The sequence below is a fragment of the Tachypleus tridentatus genome, chromosome 12 (genome assembly GCF_004210375.1).
Source record: "Tachypleus tridentatus isolate NWPU-2018 chromosome 12, ASM421037v1, whole genome shotgun sequence".
Taxonomy (NCBI): domain Eukaryota; kingdom Metazoa; phylum Arthropoda; class Merostomata; order Xiphosura; family Limulidae; genus Tachypleus; species Tachypleus tridentatus.
The window spans coordinates 75,790,510-75,807,996 of NC_134836.1; the positions used below are offsets into that span (position 1 = coordinate 75,790,510).

Sequence of the window (17,487 nt, forward strand, 5' to 3'; positions counted from 1 at the left end):
TTGCATTTGTAACGTACCAATCAAAAGGATCGCATTAGTGCCCCACTGCTTCTGCAGCAGTAAATCTAAGGATTTACAATGCTATAATCAGGGGTTTGATTCCTCTCAGTGGGCTCAGCAGATAGCCTGATGTGGTTTTGCCATTAGAAAACACACAAAGATTGTGTTACCTATCTTTATATTCTGTGATAGGTTAAAAATATTGCAACATTTTTAGTCAAACTTGAAATTAGGATCTTAAAGGTTTATAAAGTGTTATGTTATCAGGAAATACAAAGCCTTATTTTGATTGTTTCCCTAAATTAAAAAAATATTAACATCATACTTGCTGTAAAATCAGTTTTATATTCCAATAACTTATCATTTTCAAATGAAATGTATGACTTCTAGGGTAAAATGTATTGTCAACTGGTTGCAAAAAAACAAAACAAAACAAAAAACACTTAAAATTCGTAACTTTGGATTTGTGAAAAGCTACTGGATAGTGACCAAGCTAAATTGTGTCGAGTCTATGATTGTGTAATGATGTTATAGTTTTTATCAAATGTTTTATGTATAAGACTACTTCATTCATGATTATTCATTAGCAATTAATTTATCTTCTAAATAATATCTGAGATTTAGCAGATATTTAATGAATTAGTTTGATAAATGAAGTGTTTACCAAGTTTTGTGTTTTAGGAGTTCGAGCTGCACCTTTGTGGGACAGCAGTCAGCAGGAATTTGTGGGTAAGTGTTTGTAACAATATTTAACAAATCCTGTTTTTTCATATAGGTTAAAGAATGAAGGGTGGTTATGTCTTTTAAATATCAGGGTGTACCAGGCTATTTATACTAACATCCTATGAAAATTGAGGTATACCCTGTGCTGTTTATACTAACATCCTGTGAAAATCAGGGTACATTATAGGCTGTAAGTATATATATTTACTTATTTATCTTGTTTTATATACATTTATTATTTGTACCTTCTGTGTGGTAAGCTAAGGCAGAAGAACAAGGTTAGTAGATCTAAGCTATGCCTATTTGTACATTTTTTTGTTTAAAGATGAGTGATTTTAATCATATAGTCATATGACCCTGAAATACTCATATACTTACAGCTAAAATGTTTTAGCATTTTTACTTTGTAATAATAACATTTTTTTGTTTTTACACTTAATTATCAGGACTGAAGATTTCTTTTACATTTGTATGTAAAATCCTAAGGAAATATAACAGCATTTCTTTTTTTTTTTAAATTACATATTTTCAGTTATGTTGTCAAATTTTTTTCACTTCAGCATTGCTTTGAAATTTCAGGACTTCTTGAAATGGAATAATTAATGTTAATTACAGAATCAAAGCTATTGATTTATAGCAAAAAAAGTAAAGAGGGCAAATAGCTCTTAAAAACTTTGGAAACTTTCAGTAAGAAACTAACATTTAGGTTTATATATTTATTCTACAAAATGGCCCCAATGCTCCAGTGATAAACTTAAGGACATGTAACATTTAATATTAAGGTTTCCTACCCATGGTGGGCAGGGTGAAGAGAGCTTATGTTGTAGTTTTGCATTTACAAACAAACTTAAAATGAAATATCTGATGTGCTATCTAGTGATTCATTTCTTAAATGATAATCACATCAATAAAAACTAAATATTTATTTCCTATAATTTTTTTACCAGTGTTTAAGTAATTCAAAACTTTAAATTGCCAGGTTTGTCTGTTTTCTTTTGTATTAATTAAATTGTAAATAACTAAAAAAAATAATGTTAAACTAGAAACTTTAATTTCCTTTCTTATTTATCTTGATAAAATTTTAAAGACAGAGAAACCTTTTATTTTCAGTGTTATTGAATTTCCCAATTTAAAGTTGTAGAACTGTCTTCTTCTTCTCATCATTTAATCACAACTGTGTAAGTTAAACACATGTAGTTTTGATTAAGATTCTTTGGTCTAGGCCCTGCATGGCCAGGTGGTTAAGGCACTCAAGTCGTAATCTGAGGGTCACAGGTTCGAATCCTTGTCACACCAAACATGCTCGCCATTTCAGCCATGGGAGCATTATAATGTGATGGTCAATTCCACTATTCATTGGTAAAAGAGCAGCCCAAGAGTTGTTGGTGGGTGGTGATGACTAGTTGTTTTCCCTCTAGTCTTACACTACTAAATTAGAGACTGCTAGCGCAGCCAGCCCTTGTGTAGCTTTGTGCGAAATTCAGAACAAACCAAATCTTTTGGTCCAATGGAATCAGATGCTTAGAGTTAGGCCACCTTTCCACATTAAACTATTTCTTTTTCATTTTACTTAAGTAATTATAATTTTTGATATATTTGTTATATGCTATTTTTGCAATTTAAATATTTTGAACTACGATGTTAACACTCTGAGGTAAACTACTTTTATCTTTGTGTAAGAACATTGATAGAATAAGTGTCTACATGTTAGATTATTATTATTAAAATTTTTGGAGGGCTGAATTTGGGCTTATTTTGTCAACAACATCTTAAGAAAAAAATCCAAATTTCTGTATTAATTTTCAGATTATACATTTTTATTTGGTTAGTTTTAAATATAAAGAGAGCTGAGCACCATTCCAAAATGTACTATCACAAATAGGTTCTTTATAGATGCTCTGATTAGTTTGTAGACTGTACAATATCATTAGGTTTGTTCATCTAACCTTTACAAATGGGAAACCGTTTTAAACCTCTTATTACAACAGTCTGTGAAGAGGTTTAGGTAGTTTTCATTGACCTGTAGCATTTGTTTTCAGGTATTTTAACTATTACAGACTTTATCCATATTCTCAGGACCTACTATAAGTCACCTTTGGTAAGTTGTTTACTGTATTATGACTGTAGTTTGTGGTAGATGTTATTATCAATATTATTTGTGTAGTATCACACAAGCCATAAATATACATTTTATTTTTCTGATGAGCTTCAATAATATTTATCTTTTAGAATTAGTTTCTGCCAGGAGCTTTTTTGCTAGTATACAAACTCCAATTATTCACTTAAACTGTTAAAATAAATTAATTTTATAGCAAATTAATTCTATGTTTTGTTTGTATTTGTACATTATTATTGTTTTTTAACTTTAAGAAATAAAATTATTCCTTTTCTTCTTGTTAACAGGTAAGAATGGAAGAATTAGAAGAACATAAACTAGAGACATGGAGAGGTAATTTAATTTTCAGAAAAAACAAGTAATACATGCTAAGCCTACTTACAAATAACAAAACTAAAGCACATGGATGTATAACATTAAACTCATTTAGTTACTTTTTCCCCATGTTAATTACAGGTTACAGAGTTTATTATAAAAACTATGGTTCTCTGTATGTCAATGAATGAATATTGTTGCTTCATTCCACATTTTTAGAGTTGCTGATAAATGACGATAAGACAAACATTTGAGTCAGCCAATTCCATTTCAAGTGGCTGAGAAGAGCCTGAGGGCAAGTGGTAGATATTCTATTGTACACTCCCTCCCCATTACCACCTCACCCATAAATATATTCACTGGACCCACAAATACTTTTTTTTATTGCAGGAGTACAATTTTAAATTATGGCTGGCCTCTGATGTCTATAGCTATATTATATGTAGGTTGTTATTAGCATTAAACATGAGCCATTCTTGTTAATGTATGGTAGATAATTAAGTCCTCAATTACCTAGAAAGAAAATCCATATAGTAATGTTAAAACTGTAACCATCTTGGGTACCACATAACTTCATGAAATCAAAGGAGATAAATTAAACAGGATGGAAGAGGGCATATGAAAGTCAAACTAATTTCATGATTTTCTTGATAATATTCTCTGAAAGGTGGCTTGTATATTTTGTTACTAATTTGTCACATGCATAATATACTGCATACATTATACTTACTACACAGAAACTTGGACAGTAAATAAACATCAGTTTTACCTCTGGCTAGAATGTACAAGTGTAATTTCCTTGATTTATATTTGGTATGTGTTTTTCTATTATGATAGATGTTTTGAAAGAGAAGATAAAACCATTTGTCAGTGTTGAGCCAGATGCAAGGTAGGTTTCTCAATACATTAAAACATAAATGCTGCAATTTCATTAAACCTAAAAATAATCTTTAGACATTAAATATTACAGCTCTCTCCATTGCCAGAAAACTTATGGTATTAATTCACTTACTTTTCAAGAATTGTTACAAATTTTATAGAAGTCACTAGTACGATTTAGAAATCCACTAATTTGGAAGAAACTTAAATAACTTGTAAGATGCTGGTACAAATAAGTTATTATGTTTAAACTTGCAGTTTATTTGAAGCTATCAAGAAGTTGATTCAAGGTAAAGTTCATCGGCTACCAGTAATCGACCCTCAGTCTGGAAATGTCTTGCATGTCCTTACGCACAAGAGAATTCTCAAATTCTTGTTTCTCTATGTAGGTAACAATGTTTATTTTAGTAATGTTTGTTTGTTTACATCAGTAACAACTTTAGTAATGTTTGAGTAAAGCTTAATCTTTTGTAGAATTTAATGTGATTTAAGAAATAATATAATTTAGTAATGTACTGTAAAAATATCTTGTTAAACACATGTGTTAATACTTAAACTAGTTGTAATTCACTGTCTGTCACATAGTTAATGCATCAAGCACTAGGACAGCAATTACTATCTTATAATGGTCCTGGTGAGTTCTGTCCTAACCTGTACCTGTACCTTAGATCTCTTAAGTTTACAGGGCTTACACTTAGATTCCCAATAACTTATAAAAGAAAATGATGCCACCATAGCAGCTGTTTTGCATAACACTTTGTGAAAGAAGGTTCATGCTTTGAGTGCATATTTATTAACAAGTCCAATTCATTTGGTTAAACATAAAATAAAACAGTAGAATATTGGTACACACAATACTAAAAAAAGTGTAAATTTTATTATTTTTAATTATGTAAGTTCCAACTTGATAGTGTTTGGTTTAAACAAAACTTATATTATTTCTGTTGAGTGTTATAGATACAAAATGCTATTTTCTTTTAATCTTTCAGTTTTCTGAGCTTCCAAAACCAAGTTACCTCAACCAGACTCTCCAAGAACTTCACGTAGGAACTTTTTACAACATAGCAACAGTAAGTATATCAAATTTTCTGTAAAAACCAAAAAAAATCCATTAACATAACAACAGTAAGTTTATTGTATGTTTTGTAACAAAGTACAACCCATGCATATAGTCTTTACTTTATTATTTCACAGTGTATAGGATACGAGAAGAATCTTATGATTTAAAAAGCATATATATTAAATTATTTTAGTTATAAGATTATGGTTTTATATTTATCTCATGGTGTTTTATTTTTCCCCAGGCTAAAGAAGATACTCCTGTGATTACAGTACTTAACCAATTCATAGAAAGAAGAGTTTCAGCTTTGCCCATAGTAAATGAAGAAGGCAAAGTGGTGGACATCTATGCCAAATTTGATGTTATTGTAAGAATTTGTGCTTTTTTAAGGAATAGTTTAGATCAAAGATACAAGATTTCATATTTGTGTGTTCATTTAAGTTATATTTTGGTACCTTTATAAAAAAGTGTAATATTCCAATTATTTTATCATTATTTCATACAATACTGTATTTAAATTGTTCATGGGTTGAAAGGAATAACAAGTTTACTTTACTTATATAATTTTTCTCTTAGAATTTGGCAGCTGAGAAAACCTACAATAACTTAGACATGACTGTAAGAAAGGCTCTTGAACATAGAGACCAGGTAAAGTAAGCAGATTTAGGTCTCCTTTTTATAACCATAACAAAAAGCTTGTTATGGTTTTATTACTGTGGATTGTAGTTGGTTATCCCCCTTTATATTTATACAAGGTTCAGAAGAATTTTAAGTTTACACAACAGTTATTCATCATTTTGGTTTAAAAATACAGAAAACCAAAACATTTTTTACAAAAAAGAAAAAAGGAAGAGTACAATAAATATTATAAATACGTGGTTGGTGATTGCATTACTGAAATGAATGTCATCTTTGTTCAATCACTGATACACCTGAGATTGCTACAAAAACATATCTTGCACTTTGGGGCCATGAGTGAACAGTAAGAGTGGATCAACAGTTAACAGTAGATGCTGATGACTAGCTGTCTTTTCTCTAATGTACAGTTCAAAATTGGAACGACCAGGTGTAGTTGTATGCAAACATTATGAAACAATCTATTATTGATCAAAGTACGAAAGCACAAAATGTAGGTTGAGAAGTATTTTTAATTCTAGACAAAGCTAATCAGTTCTATGTAAAGAAATGTTGGTTTAAATAAGGACGTAACTGGTAAGTTGTATTTACGGAATTATTTTAAGAAGATACCATCAGCAAGTAGAACTATGTCCAGTTTAAACTTTTAACTGATGTAATAAAGGATCTTTAGACCACAGGGAGTGCCAGATTAACTATTGTAAGAATGTAACAAAGAGTGGCAGGTAAATTATTGTAAGAGAGGAAAGAAAAAATGGGAACTTTGTATTTAAATGTTCAACATCCAGCCACTCACATGCATTGTCACGTTAAAACTTGTAGTTAAAGTGAATCTGTTTTCTTCTGTAGCATTATAAAATTTAGAATACAACTTTATTTTAAAGTAATTATGGAGTTGTTCTGCTTTTTCTTTATAGTGTGTTATTTCACATAAGAGAAACAACTCTATCATTCTAAAACAAATGTATACATTTGTGATGATGAGAAACCCACTTGAAGTAAAAATGTATCTCAGGATAGCTGGTATGGGTATTAACACCTACTAATAAGGTAGAGAATATTCTTCGGTCATTTTCCACATACAAATAATCATGTAAGTTATATAATCAAATAGTAATACTCTGGTGCTCTGTTTTCTTTTCTTTTAGTGAATGAGGTGTTAATAATTTAATATTTTTAAGATTCTGTTAGTAAGTCCTATTCACTTTGAAACTCTTTTTTTTTTTTTAAACACCCTAGTGGTTTGAAGGAGTAGTGAAATGTAGAGCTGATGACACCCTACTGTCAGTATTGGAAACTCTTGTAAAGGCTGAGGTGAGAAAGTTGGTTTTTAATCTTCTGGTAAAATCTGTGAAGTAGATTAAAATTTAAGACATGGTAAAGTACTAAAGAAGTTTTGTGATTTGTTTTAAATAGTGAAATCTGTTGTAGTAATGTATTCATATTAAGTTGCATCATGTTAGTGTAGCACTAAATCTGATGCTTGTATAGTGCAGTATTGATGAAAGTCTGTAAAATTCCACTGAGTTAGTTTATTAGTGTAGCAACATCTCTAACTTAAGTGACTGTGTGTAGTTTTGTTGCAGTACATCACAGATAAGTGATTACTACTTAGTGCTATGTATTGCAGTAATATATCTGCCTTAAGTGACTACAGTTTAATAGAGTATGAGAAACAGATGATTCATTACAATATTATACACTATTATGGAATAACTGATTATTAACCCTTTCATTGTAGTGGGGATGTATATTCCACAGTGTTTCCACCCCCTCTGGGACAAATGTTTTGAATTGTCAATTAAAATTACTGCTTGTGACATACAAGAGTAAAATGAGTTGGGAAGTATTTGTTATCATCCCCTCCCCTCAATGGTTTCTCTGTTTTCTACTCGGTACCCAACAGTGCTCACAGCTAGAAAGGCAAGTAGTAACCCTAATTACAGTGTAGATATGTTTAACACACTTGACGGGGATAGCTTAAATGACAGTGAAAGTGAGTCAAGTGGTGAAAAAAAAGAGTCAGTGGCACAAAGATGATGAACCTGGACCCAGCAGAGGTGTCAACAATGGGAAACATTTGTTGCACCTGCAGTAAAAGTGTTAAAATGGAATAATAAATTATCTATGTGTTATAAACTGTTTGTTACATGTAGCAACACTACTGTACTGTACTTGGTTTCTCTAAACTTGTCATAGTTATAGGGTATCTTATGTTTTGAACTACCTGGAATGAAATTCAACAAATACAAAAATGATTTTACTTCTCATAAATAATGCTTAGAGATGTACTAGTATGAAAGGAAAATAGTTCCTTTGTCACCATAAGTTATGCATTGAAACTTGGTGGTTTTTATGCATTATTGTGGAGCATCAGAGTGGGTAATATTTGTTTCCTATGTCTGTATATCTTTTTCTATTGGTTGGGTCCACATGTTGCATCATATTGACTACTTTTCTATGTACATAACTGTGAAATGATCCATTGGCAATGTAAATATGTAAAGGAAGCCTATTAACAGTTGTAGCAATTGCAACATTGATGTTATTTGTATTTATTATTAAAGATTATGTAATTAGTAAAGCTGTGTACCCAAAAGCTATATGGTAAATAAATAGGTTAGGAAAATGCATTTAAATTTGGACTCCATGGGTTCTCATGGAATGTGAGAATAACAGCATAGGTCATAACAAGTTAAATACACTTGCTAGAGAATAAACATTTAGTGGAATGGACATTCTGTTTACTTAAATTAACCTATCCATATTCAATGGTCCAAGTATGTTCTTGTAAAAGTTATAATTTAATATCTTCAGTGTGTTTCAGTCGATGCCAAGAATTTGACATTAAGAGTTGTGTAGAAACATCTTCTAGTGTATTAAACCAATCAGCTTCTCCACTAACAATAATGAAATCTATGCTTGATATGAATAAATTAACTACCTGGAGTACACATCACCTGGATGACACTTGTATAAATACATGATTATTCCATAAGCAAAGCAGCTTTAATGAAAGCTTATCTTCACTATATGCAGTTGTAAAAATATGCAAAAATACTCATAAAAAGTATAAAATGTTAAACCACAAGTGTACATATACCTCCACATGGACCCAAGAAACCTTAATGTTAGATTTAGTGAAGATGTATTAACAAAGGGGCAAAGTAGTGGAAAAAAAAATGCAAAAACACCAATAAAAAAAACTCTGCAGGCAAAGCTAAAAATGTACATGTACCCTCACCTGGATCTAATGAACCTCCATACCAATTTTGGTGAAGATCTGTCCACACCCTGCAAAGTAATTACATAGGAGCATAATCTCTGTTACATGTCTGTAGAAGAAATGCCCATGTTTCAAAAGTGCTCAGGTTATAGGGTTTTTATTTCATTCCCCCCAGATAGCAGTATTACATTTATACAGATGAGTAGTTAATGGACATACAATAGTAGTGTTATACTTAGAGTTAATTAAAACCAAGGTGGTAGTAGTAGTATTTGTTAATTATGAAACTTTACAGAATATTTTAAGACTTCTACCCTAATGCATAATTTTTACTGCTATTTAAATTCTACCTCTTTTTTTCACATGTATTGATTGGTATGAATAGGTTCATCGATTAGTGATAGTGGACGACGCAAACCACGTTGTTGGAGTTGTCTCTCTTTCAGACATTCTGAAGTTCCTTGTTTTGAGACCAGCTCGTAAGTAATACTTTCAGTTCGGACTGAATATCTGTACTGTTCGTATTCTTGTGCATATTATCCCATAGATATTTTTCACTTTACTCATATAACAGATTTGAAATGTTTGCAGAGACACAACAACCTTTTTTGAAAATAAGGGATGAAGTTGAGGAATTGATTATTTTTAAGATATAACCATATGAGGAACAAGAACACTGTTGTTGATGGGGATGTTTTATTAACTACTACTTTGAGTTGACTGTATGGTCGGTTTATTTTAAGGTTCATTGAAAATCACTTGTTTGTTACAGGTGAAGAGGATATAAACAGAATACATAAGGAAGACTCACTAACAGAAGTCCCTCTCAAAGATGGAGGGGAATAAGTCATCTTAAGTTTGGTCCAGTGGCAGAATGTCCTCACTTGGATTATTAAAGATGACTTACTGACCTGACACAATTTGTTTTTATAATATTAAATTGGGAGGGGGAATACTTTGTGCAGATTTTAGTTGTACATTCTCAAATTACCAATCTTGGTTGGGAACCCTAACTATGCGCCATGCCATGACTAGCAAGATCTAAAGCTATTGCTCATTCTGAGAAATAGAAACGAAGCAAGTACAAAGAAAAATTGAAATAATAATATAAACTTTGTAAAAATGTTTCAATACCTTATTTTACCAAAATTGCTAGACTTTTTTAAATGAGGAGCAAAGGCTCATTACATAGAGTATTGAATTTTCAAATATCTAGAGGTATTTCAATAACTAACCAATCTGACTTTGGTATCTAAGTAGAAAGTAAGAACTAGTGCCTTTCTTATATACAAGTAGTGTACAAAGTTCTGTGAACTCAACTTGCACTGGCCCTGGAAAACACAAATAGTTTATTCAATTTATGGCATCTGCCTAACAACATAATTAAACTTTCCATCAGTACTTGACCCCAACACTTGGTTTTCTCTGAACTATGTTGAAAGTTAGTATAAATGTATCAATAGAATTACTTGGCTGTGCTCATATTTTAAGAAACATTACAAAAGAATGTAAAGTTTAAGTCTAAATTTAATACAGCTTTAATGTTTTATGTTGTGACCTAGAGTGAAAAAGAATACTTGTGCATATTTGTGTAGTGTGAGGTTATTGCTATAATTCTATTTGGTTATGTAATAAAGTTCTTTAGGTGGAAGTGTTTACAGTTTTATGTGACACTGTCCAAGAAATGCAGACAGCTCAAATTTAAGAGACTGATCAGGGACCTACTTTTAAAGACTGAATAATGCTAAATCCTGTACACTTGATGGACGTGTGACAGACCAACCAACCAGTCTCAGCAATTGCTTCCCTGTGGGTGCACACAGTATCAAATAGAATTATTTTCATGTGATATGTTTGCAAACGTATCAAGGCTTTGTTATTTTAGAGAGGAGAGAGGGTGTGATGCAGATCAGGAAACCTCTCAAAAGTCCCAAGAGATTTGGGTTGTCTTGAAATGTGAAACATACCTCCATTTATGTAAATCCTGAAGCATGTACTCTAGCTATACAATTAATTTATCACAGTTTAAATATTAGAGTTAGTACAGATATATATATATATAATAAAGGTAGAAATATATCAGCTCTGAGCACAATTACGTATGTAAAAATAACCATAAATGCTGTTAAGCTCTGATTATGTAACAACATATAAGGATCAACATTCATACTGTTATATCAAAAGTGACTTCCTTAAAAATGTTCAAGAAAAATTAATTGTAAATTGTCAGATGCAGTGTCTTAGACAAATGACACTACCTGTGAATGTACGAAAAAGACCTATTTTGTTTCTCTGGTGATTGGCAGCTTAATATTTGTAACACCCACTGGTTGGGGAGTGTGAGTTGAAACCAGTTACTTAAAAACAATTTTAGTCAGTGTCATTCTGGTGAAACCAACACAATCTGGGTTTTTAGTATGCTAACTTGCTTCATCTTAAACAGTTTATAAATACTACATGATCAAAGGTTAATTGTGTACATGTAAAGAAAGTATCCATATATAAAATTTTCAAAAACTATTTTTAAATGTGCAAGTGACAATATTTTGACTCTGTTCCTTAGAAGTTTACAGTGAACCTTTAATGTTTTAAGAAGTGACAAATAATATATATATTATCTTTCCACTATTTCTTATAACATTGCACAGGGCACAAGTCTTTACAACAGAAGCAAATTCTGCATGAGGAATAAGGACATCTGGTTTGGGAATTCTGTTCATAAATGTTTCTCACTTTATATATACACTCCCTCTCAGCCAGTATTTTTGAAAGTTTAATTAGATAGAGACAAATTAAGTATCAATTGATTGGAGAGGGTTAAGTGTATCTTAGAATCATTTATAACCAAGAATGTGATTTAAGGGTATGTTGGGGATTTAGTTGCTACATTTTCTTCATTCTATTGACGTTACAGACAAGTGAAAGGCGAATTCACAAGCAGTAGTGTGTAATACAATGTGTGTATTGTACGTTTTGATTTTTGTTACATATCTTTGTGCAAATTAATAACTTATTTCTAGATGGCAGTAAAAGTATAGTTTACTTCAATGATCAACAAAAAGTAATGCAGCCAATGATGGATTTTACCAAGTGATAGTGATAAACTTCCATCATTAGAAAGACAGCTCTGTTATATCCCAAAACAGCTTGTTAACTTCTTGTGGTTTGTTCCATTTACTCATTTCCAATACAAAATTTATGTAGTACAAAACATTAACTGTTTAATTAATTAAAAGCAACAAACATTATTGGTTTTATTTATTTTTGTAATCTTCACCATTAAATACCATACATTCATGAGGTTAACAGTTCAACCACTTGATGTATCTTAAAATAAAAAGTGTTTAATATACATACACCCTAGTTTCACCTTAAACATGTGATTAGGTATTATTAACTTAAATTATTCACTCTACATTCAATACTATACAATTTTACAGTTTAATGTATAGAGGGTGGGCTGGATTTCCCTATTAAATCATAAATGCAGACAAGCATTTCTTGTTCAGTTATGTAGTTGCTGTCTGTAATCTGCTTCTAAAGAAAAATATCAATGTAATGACAATATGATAGATTTCTTAAAACTACTTACATAATATATTGTGAAGCACGTGGCAGTCAATTTTACTTTTCCATTGAAGTTCTGGACAGAAAATAATAGTGGAAACCAAATCAAGTATTAAAATAACAATTTGTGTAGAATTTCCCTCAGACATTTACTGGCCACTCTTCCTATATTATATATATAGCAAATGTTTGTTTTAGAGCATTAGTATTCTATAATAATGAAAATATTGCGTGTGAGTGTGCACTCTTTAGCTACACCTGAAACCTTTGGTATATATACATTCCCTTGTAGATGAACTATTTACCTTAAAATTAATTTTTCTTTTTAGATACAGCTTTAAAAACAGGCTATTGGCAGAATTCCTAAGATAGAGAACGTTTTCAGTTGCACAGAACGGAAATACATTCAAAACACTAGAAGTGAAAGTTATTGAAATAAAACATTTAAGTATCAGTAAAATCCACTTATTCAGTTGTACAACACTGAAATAAGTTAATGTTAGTTACAAAAGGTTATGTATTCAAGTGCAACTCACCCCATTTAAATTTATTCAGTGTTTATCTGGACAAGCTACACTAGAACTTTCTCTCCATGTCACAGACCAGGTCAAATATTTGACAATCATTCAGTAACATGATATTTTGCTTGTTGTGGGCAGTAATGGAACACAAACACTGGCCTTGCAGTCCAGCTTTCTAACCACTGAGCCAAACTTGGCCTGCAAATTCCTTAAGCTAATTTTAACATATGATGTTCACACAATGGTGTGTAACGTGAAGACTAACCTCCTTTGTCATTACATAATTTCACTGACTGGTGATAACAATCCTTAAAATATTATTAAATATGATCATACTTCCCCACAAATTGAAACTTTAATACAATTTACTACTTCATAACCAGCTCATTTTACTAATTAAGACTATTACCACCAGGTCCTTAACGAGGTCCATCTAATTCGTTATTAACTGATGACAAGTGATTAGTAAGATTGCTGAATCAAAGACAATTTCAAAATCTCCTGTATCTTCAGATAATAATAAACTCAAATAAATATTAAACTAGAAACACTGTTTTTATTATTTCAAAAAAAAGTAAGGTGTACTAATATGGTGAAATATGGTAAGAAACAATTTCAAAAGAAAAAAACATATATACTCTAACTAATGAGGTTAAATTTTATAAAAATGTCAAGTAATTTAAATATAAGTGAAGAAAGTTCCAGTCTCCATAGGAATTCAAACTTTGTTAGACATGTGGATTTATAATGAATTTAAGTTAACACTTCCTTTGGTAAATACACAAGCGTGCTGTATATTTATAGAAAATGTGATGAGAGTACTGCTACATACATTACAAAAAGATGTGTGTTGAAAGTAAACAACACAGCTATAATGCTGCTAGACACTAGTACTGAAGGTTGAACAATCATTTACTGTACACAAGTAAAGTTTAAATCTAATTTAACTTGACAAAGTTATTTAAAGGTGTATATTTCACCTGACCAGCAGGTGAAAAACTTCCTATGTTTTCAATCCTTTGACACTTTCAATAAATTCAATTCTTAGACGTTTCTAAACCTATGAGAAAGGTTTTGTTGTTACATTGAGTTCCCACATGACAACACTGTTCTTGTAACATAATTGTTAACATGCCACCACTGTCACAGTGAAAGGTCAAAAATTGAAAAAACTTATATACTAAGCACCAAAATTCAGAGAACTGTATATTGAGCACCCATAAAAATTAAATTAGTCATTCAGTAAGTTTCAATTATAAATCAGAATAAAAAGAAATTGAAAATACATACCATTGACTCACAATAATTTAAACACATTTATGGGAATTCTGGAATATTACTAAGGTTTTAAAAGTATAATGTTGGAATGAATTTTTAAAGCCAATTATCTGAAACTGAGCTTATTTTAAGCAAATTAGAGGTAGTTTCACAGTTTCAGAAATGAATAAAATGTTCGATTCTATATTATTTCTTTGGTTATTGAAAACAAACTAAAACAAGTACATTAACTACAATGAAACTTTCACAATAAATATTGTTAGCACGCTCAAACAATCAAAACATATACAACTTAAACTTGCCTATTCTCCACATTTCATTATTCAATACTGGATTTGAGAGAAAAAGTATATTTAAGATGGTTTATATTAATACAAAAACATCAAAAACAAATATTTTAATTCAAACAACAGTCATATTCACAACATAGCACAGTTTGAACCATTTAAAATAAGCCATTCTTAAGAGAAATGACTAATTTTTTTACATTTTTCAAACGTCTCCAATGTGAAACTTTTTCATACAACTTCAATAATAGGGGGTTTTCTTTTAAATTCTTGAAGTTTATTTTTCTCTTTCCAGAAACTGCTAGCATTAAACAACTTGTGGTAATTACTATAGCACCATCTAAAAGTTCCACCTTTGAGTAACATTCTCCTTTTAAACTAACCTCTAATATGTTTAAAACTTTATACTTTGGAAGTTATTGCCTACACTCAAGTAAACAGTTTGGTTACTATTGGCTTCCTGAAAGGTGTGTGTGTTCACTTCTTTTAGGAGGAGGAGGTGGTGGTATTTTTTTTACTGAGGGGGTTTGTTTTGTATGCTTAACTGTTGATCTTTTTGAGTGATTATGGTGGTGTTGTTTGGAGTGGTGATCAACACATTCTGTCGTAGACGTTTGAGGTGCCGTGCGAGCAACACTAGAATCTGCAGGAGGCAGGAAACATGGGTCTCTGAAACCCATTATCTGGTGTGGTGTTGCTGCGAGATCTGTTAGTTGCTGAGCAACCTTCCACTTTTTCTCCATAACCTGTTGAAGGTCCCGAAGAAAAATTTCAGGAGGAATGGCACTTGGCTGCTGGTGTTCTTGCCCACTCTGATTGCTGGTTGAAGAGGACCTATGCACAGCATGGGTTTGTTGTGCCAGCTTAGCAGCCTCACTTCTTTTGGGAGAATCTGGTTTTTGGTAAATAATGGGTAATTGGTTGTGAAAAACAGCATCTGGAGTTGGAAACTGTGAAGTACCTTCTGAAGTAGCTTCCGAAAAATGAACACCATCAGGCTTTTCAGTAGATGACTGAGAAAAGGATATACCTTTCCTTATAAATCCATGCTTGGGAGTTTTGAGACTTCCTGAAGACTGTGGTTGGACTCTTAATCTTGGTGAAGTTCCATAGCATTTAACTGCCAAAGAATCCATTTTCTGTTGTGGTTTCTGTACTGGACGAGGTGACGTATTACTCTGAATTGGTTTTCTACCGACTTGTGATTGAGACAAAATCTTGGATGGATTATCATCTTCCAATAACCTCTGTTCTCTACTTTGCAGTTTAGGCTTTGGAGGTACAATGGGGGCATTATGTGCAGCCTTCATTTCACTTTGATTTATCATGTACGTATGACATTGTAACATTTTACTTTCTTTTGATGGGCTATCTGTAATACTGTTTGGTGAGGGAGGTAAAGAATTTAAGGTGGCATTGCTAGGCCAATTAGACTGAATGGATGATGGTAAAAAGTTCAAGTCGATGGTACTGTTGAAAGCTTCTGGTGGTGGAGGTGGCAGTAAATCCATCTGTAATATGTCCTCATTGGTTTCAAGTTCAGGAGGCGGGGGAGGAAGTGGAAGGTCATCAATGTCACTAACACTATTGACAGGAGTCACTGTGCAACTATCTGTTGACATGGTTTCAACAATATTACTATTAACAGTTGCTTGGAGTTTTTCCATCTGTCTTGTCAACATACCAGAATCAATGGAATGTTTTCTGTGAGAAGCCTTTGCTATACCATTCACATTAATTTTATCTTCTGTATGGGAGCGTTGCAAGGTAAGTCGAGTTGCTGAATTTCGGCTAAGGGTATTACTGCTGGTATCAGTGGTCATGCTCCTGTTGGCTTCTTTTACTGTATCCAAATGAACAACATTATTATGAGAATCGGACACAGACTGTTTTGCTAATGTACGTGTTGTAGTGGTAAGAGGGATCTTTGGTGCCATATTAGGTTTACGTTTAATGGTCCCAACATGAAAGTCTGCTTCAAATGCAATCTGGTCATTTGTGGGAGTGCTCACGCTCGAACAGCCACTACTGCTACTACTGGCACTAGACTTCACGGAGTCTCGTCGAATGATTGAGCTTCTTTGACTGCACCTAAGGTCTGCATGACTTCTCACTGAGAAGTGGGAGGCATGCCTCTGTTCAACAACCGTATCACACTGCTGATCAGTTACTGCTTCTCTACCAGAAGCAATGGATAAAGTTTTAGCCACAGAACTAACAGAAAAGCTACGAGCATTTGCTAATGATTCCAGATCTTCTTCTTCAATGTCTCTTAATACATTCTCATAGTTTTCTTTCAGTTGGTGGCCAAACTAAAAGAAAGTCAACAATTACCAAAAACAAATATATCCATCAGTAAATCTCGAAAGAGCTTTTGTAACCACATTTTATTTGTAGTAAATTGCTATGCACTTCTTAAAAAATGGAATAACAATAAGAAAAACTTGGTATTGAAGTATGAAAAATAAACCATTTGAAACCTCGAAAAGACATTTTTACATGTTAACATTGGCTACAGAATTGCATCGAGTTAGTTCCATAAAAATCTGGAGATCATTCATTAAATGTCTTGAGCACTATAGTCTTCACTAAGCGTTTAAAGTGCTTACTACAGCAGGTCTAAAATATCCACAATGCAATAATCCACACACACACACACACACACACACACTCTACTCACTATAGTATTGTTTTCAGAGAAATAAACTTTGAGATTTAAACTCTATGCAATTTTAAAAAATACAATAGAGAGACTGCATCTAAACTACAAATTTCATGTTTCACTCTTCACAATTTAGTAAAATATAAATAGGTTTAAATTTAAATGTCTTTGAAGCATTTCATGACCACTTCAAACTGGCTAATATTTCATCATAATT

General features: G+C 31.9%; 2 protein-coding genes across 13 annotated transcripts in view; one reads left to right on the top strand and one right to left on the bottom strand.

Annotated features, from left to right (window-relative positions):
- LOC143233663 (5'-AMP-activated protein kinase subunit gamma-1-like) overlaps positions 1-11,703 on the top strand; it is a 90,234-nt gene extending 78,531 nt beyond the window's left edge. For 2 of the 5 annotated variants that reach the window (XM_076470145.1, XM_076470143.1), the window contains exons 8-17: positions 682-729; positions 2,763-2,821; positions 3,127-3,172; positions 3,992-4,043; positions 4,292-4,418; positions 5,023-5,103; positions 5,338-5,460; positions 5,670-5,741; positions 6,969-7,043; positions 7,471-8,549. In XM_076470145.1, coding sequence (XP_076326260.1) covers positions 682-729; positions 2,763-2,821; positions 3,127-3,172; positions 3,992-4,043; positions 4,292-4,418; positions 5,023-5,103; positions 5,338-5,460; positions 5,670-5,741; positions 6,969-7,043; positions 7,471-7,680 — 893 coding nt within the window. In that variant the 3' untranslated portion in view covers positions 7,681-8,549. Of the gene's footprint in view, positions 1-681; positions 730-2,762; positions 2,822-3,126; positions 3,173-3,991; positions 4,044-4,291; positions 4,419-5,022; positions 5,104-5,337; positions 5,461-5,669; positions 5,742-6,968; positions 7,044-7,470; positions 8,552-9,340; positions 9,435-9,727 lie in introns of those variants that run through there. The other 3 variants (XM_076470142.1, XM_076470144.1, XM_076470141.1) reach the window with 3 other exon arrangements.
- Positions 11,704-12,184: 481 nt separating this feature from the next.
- LOC143233662 (uncharacterized) overlaps positions 12,185-17,487 on the bottom strand; it is an 83,257-nt gene continuing 77,954 nt past the window's right edge. For all 8 annotated transcript variants that reach the window (XM_076470136.1, XM_076470135.1, XM_076470133.1 and 5 more), the window contains one exon: positions 12,185-16,920. In XM_076470136.1, the coding sequence (XP_076326251.1) occupies positions 15,058-16,920 (1,863 nt within the window). In that variant the 3' untranslated portion in view covers positions 12,185-15,057. The remainder of the gene's footprint in view (positions 16,921-17,487) is intronic.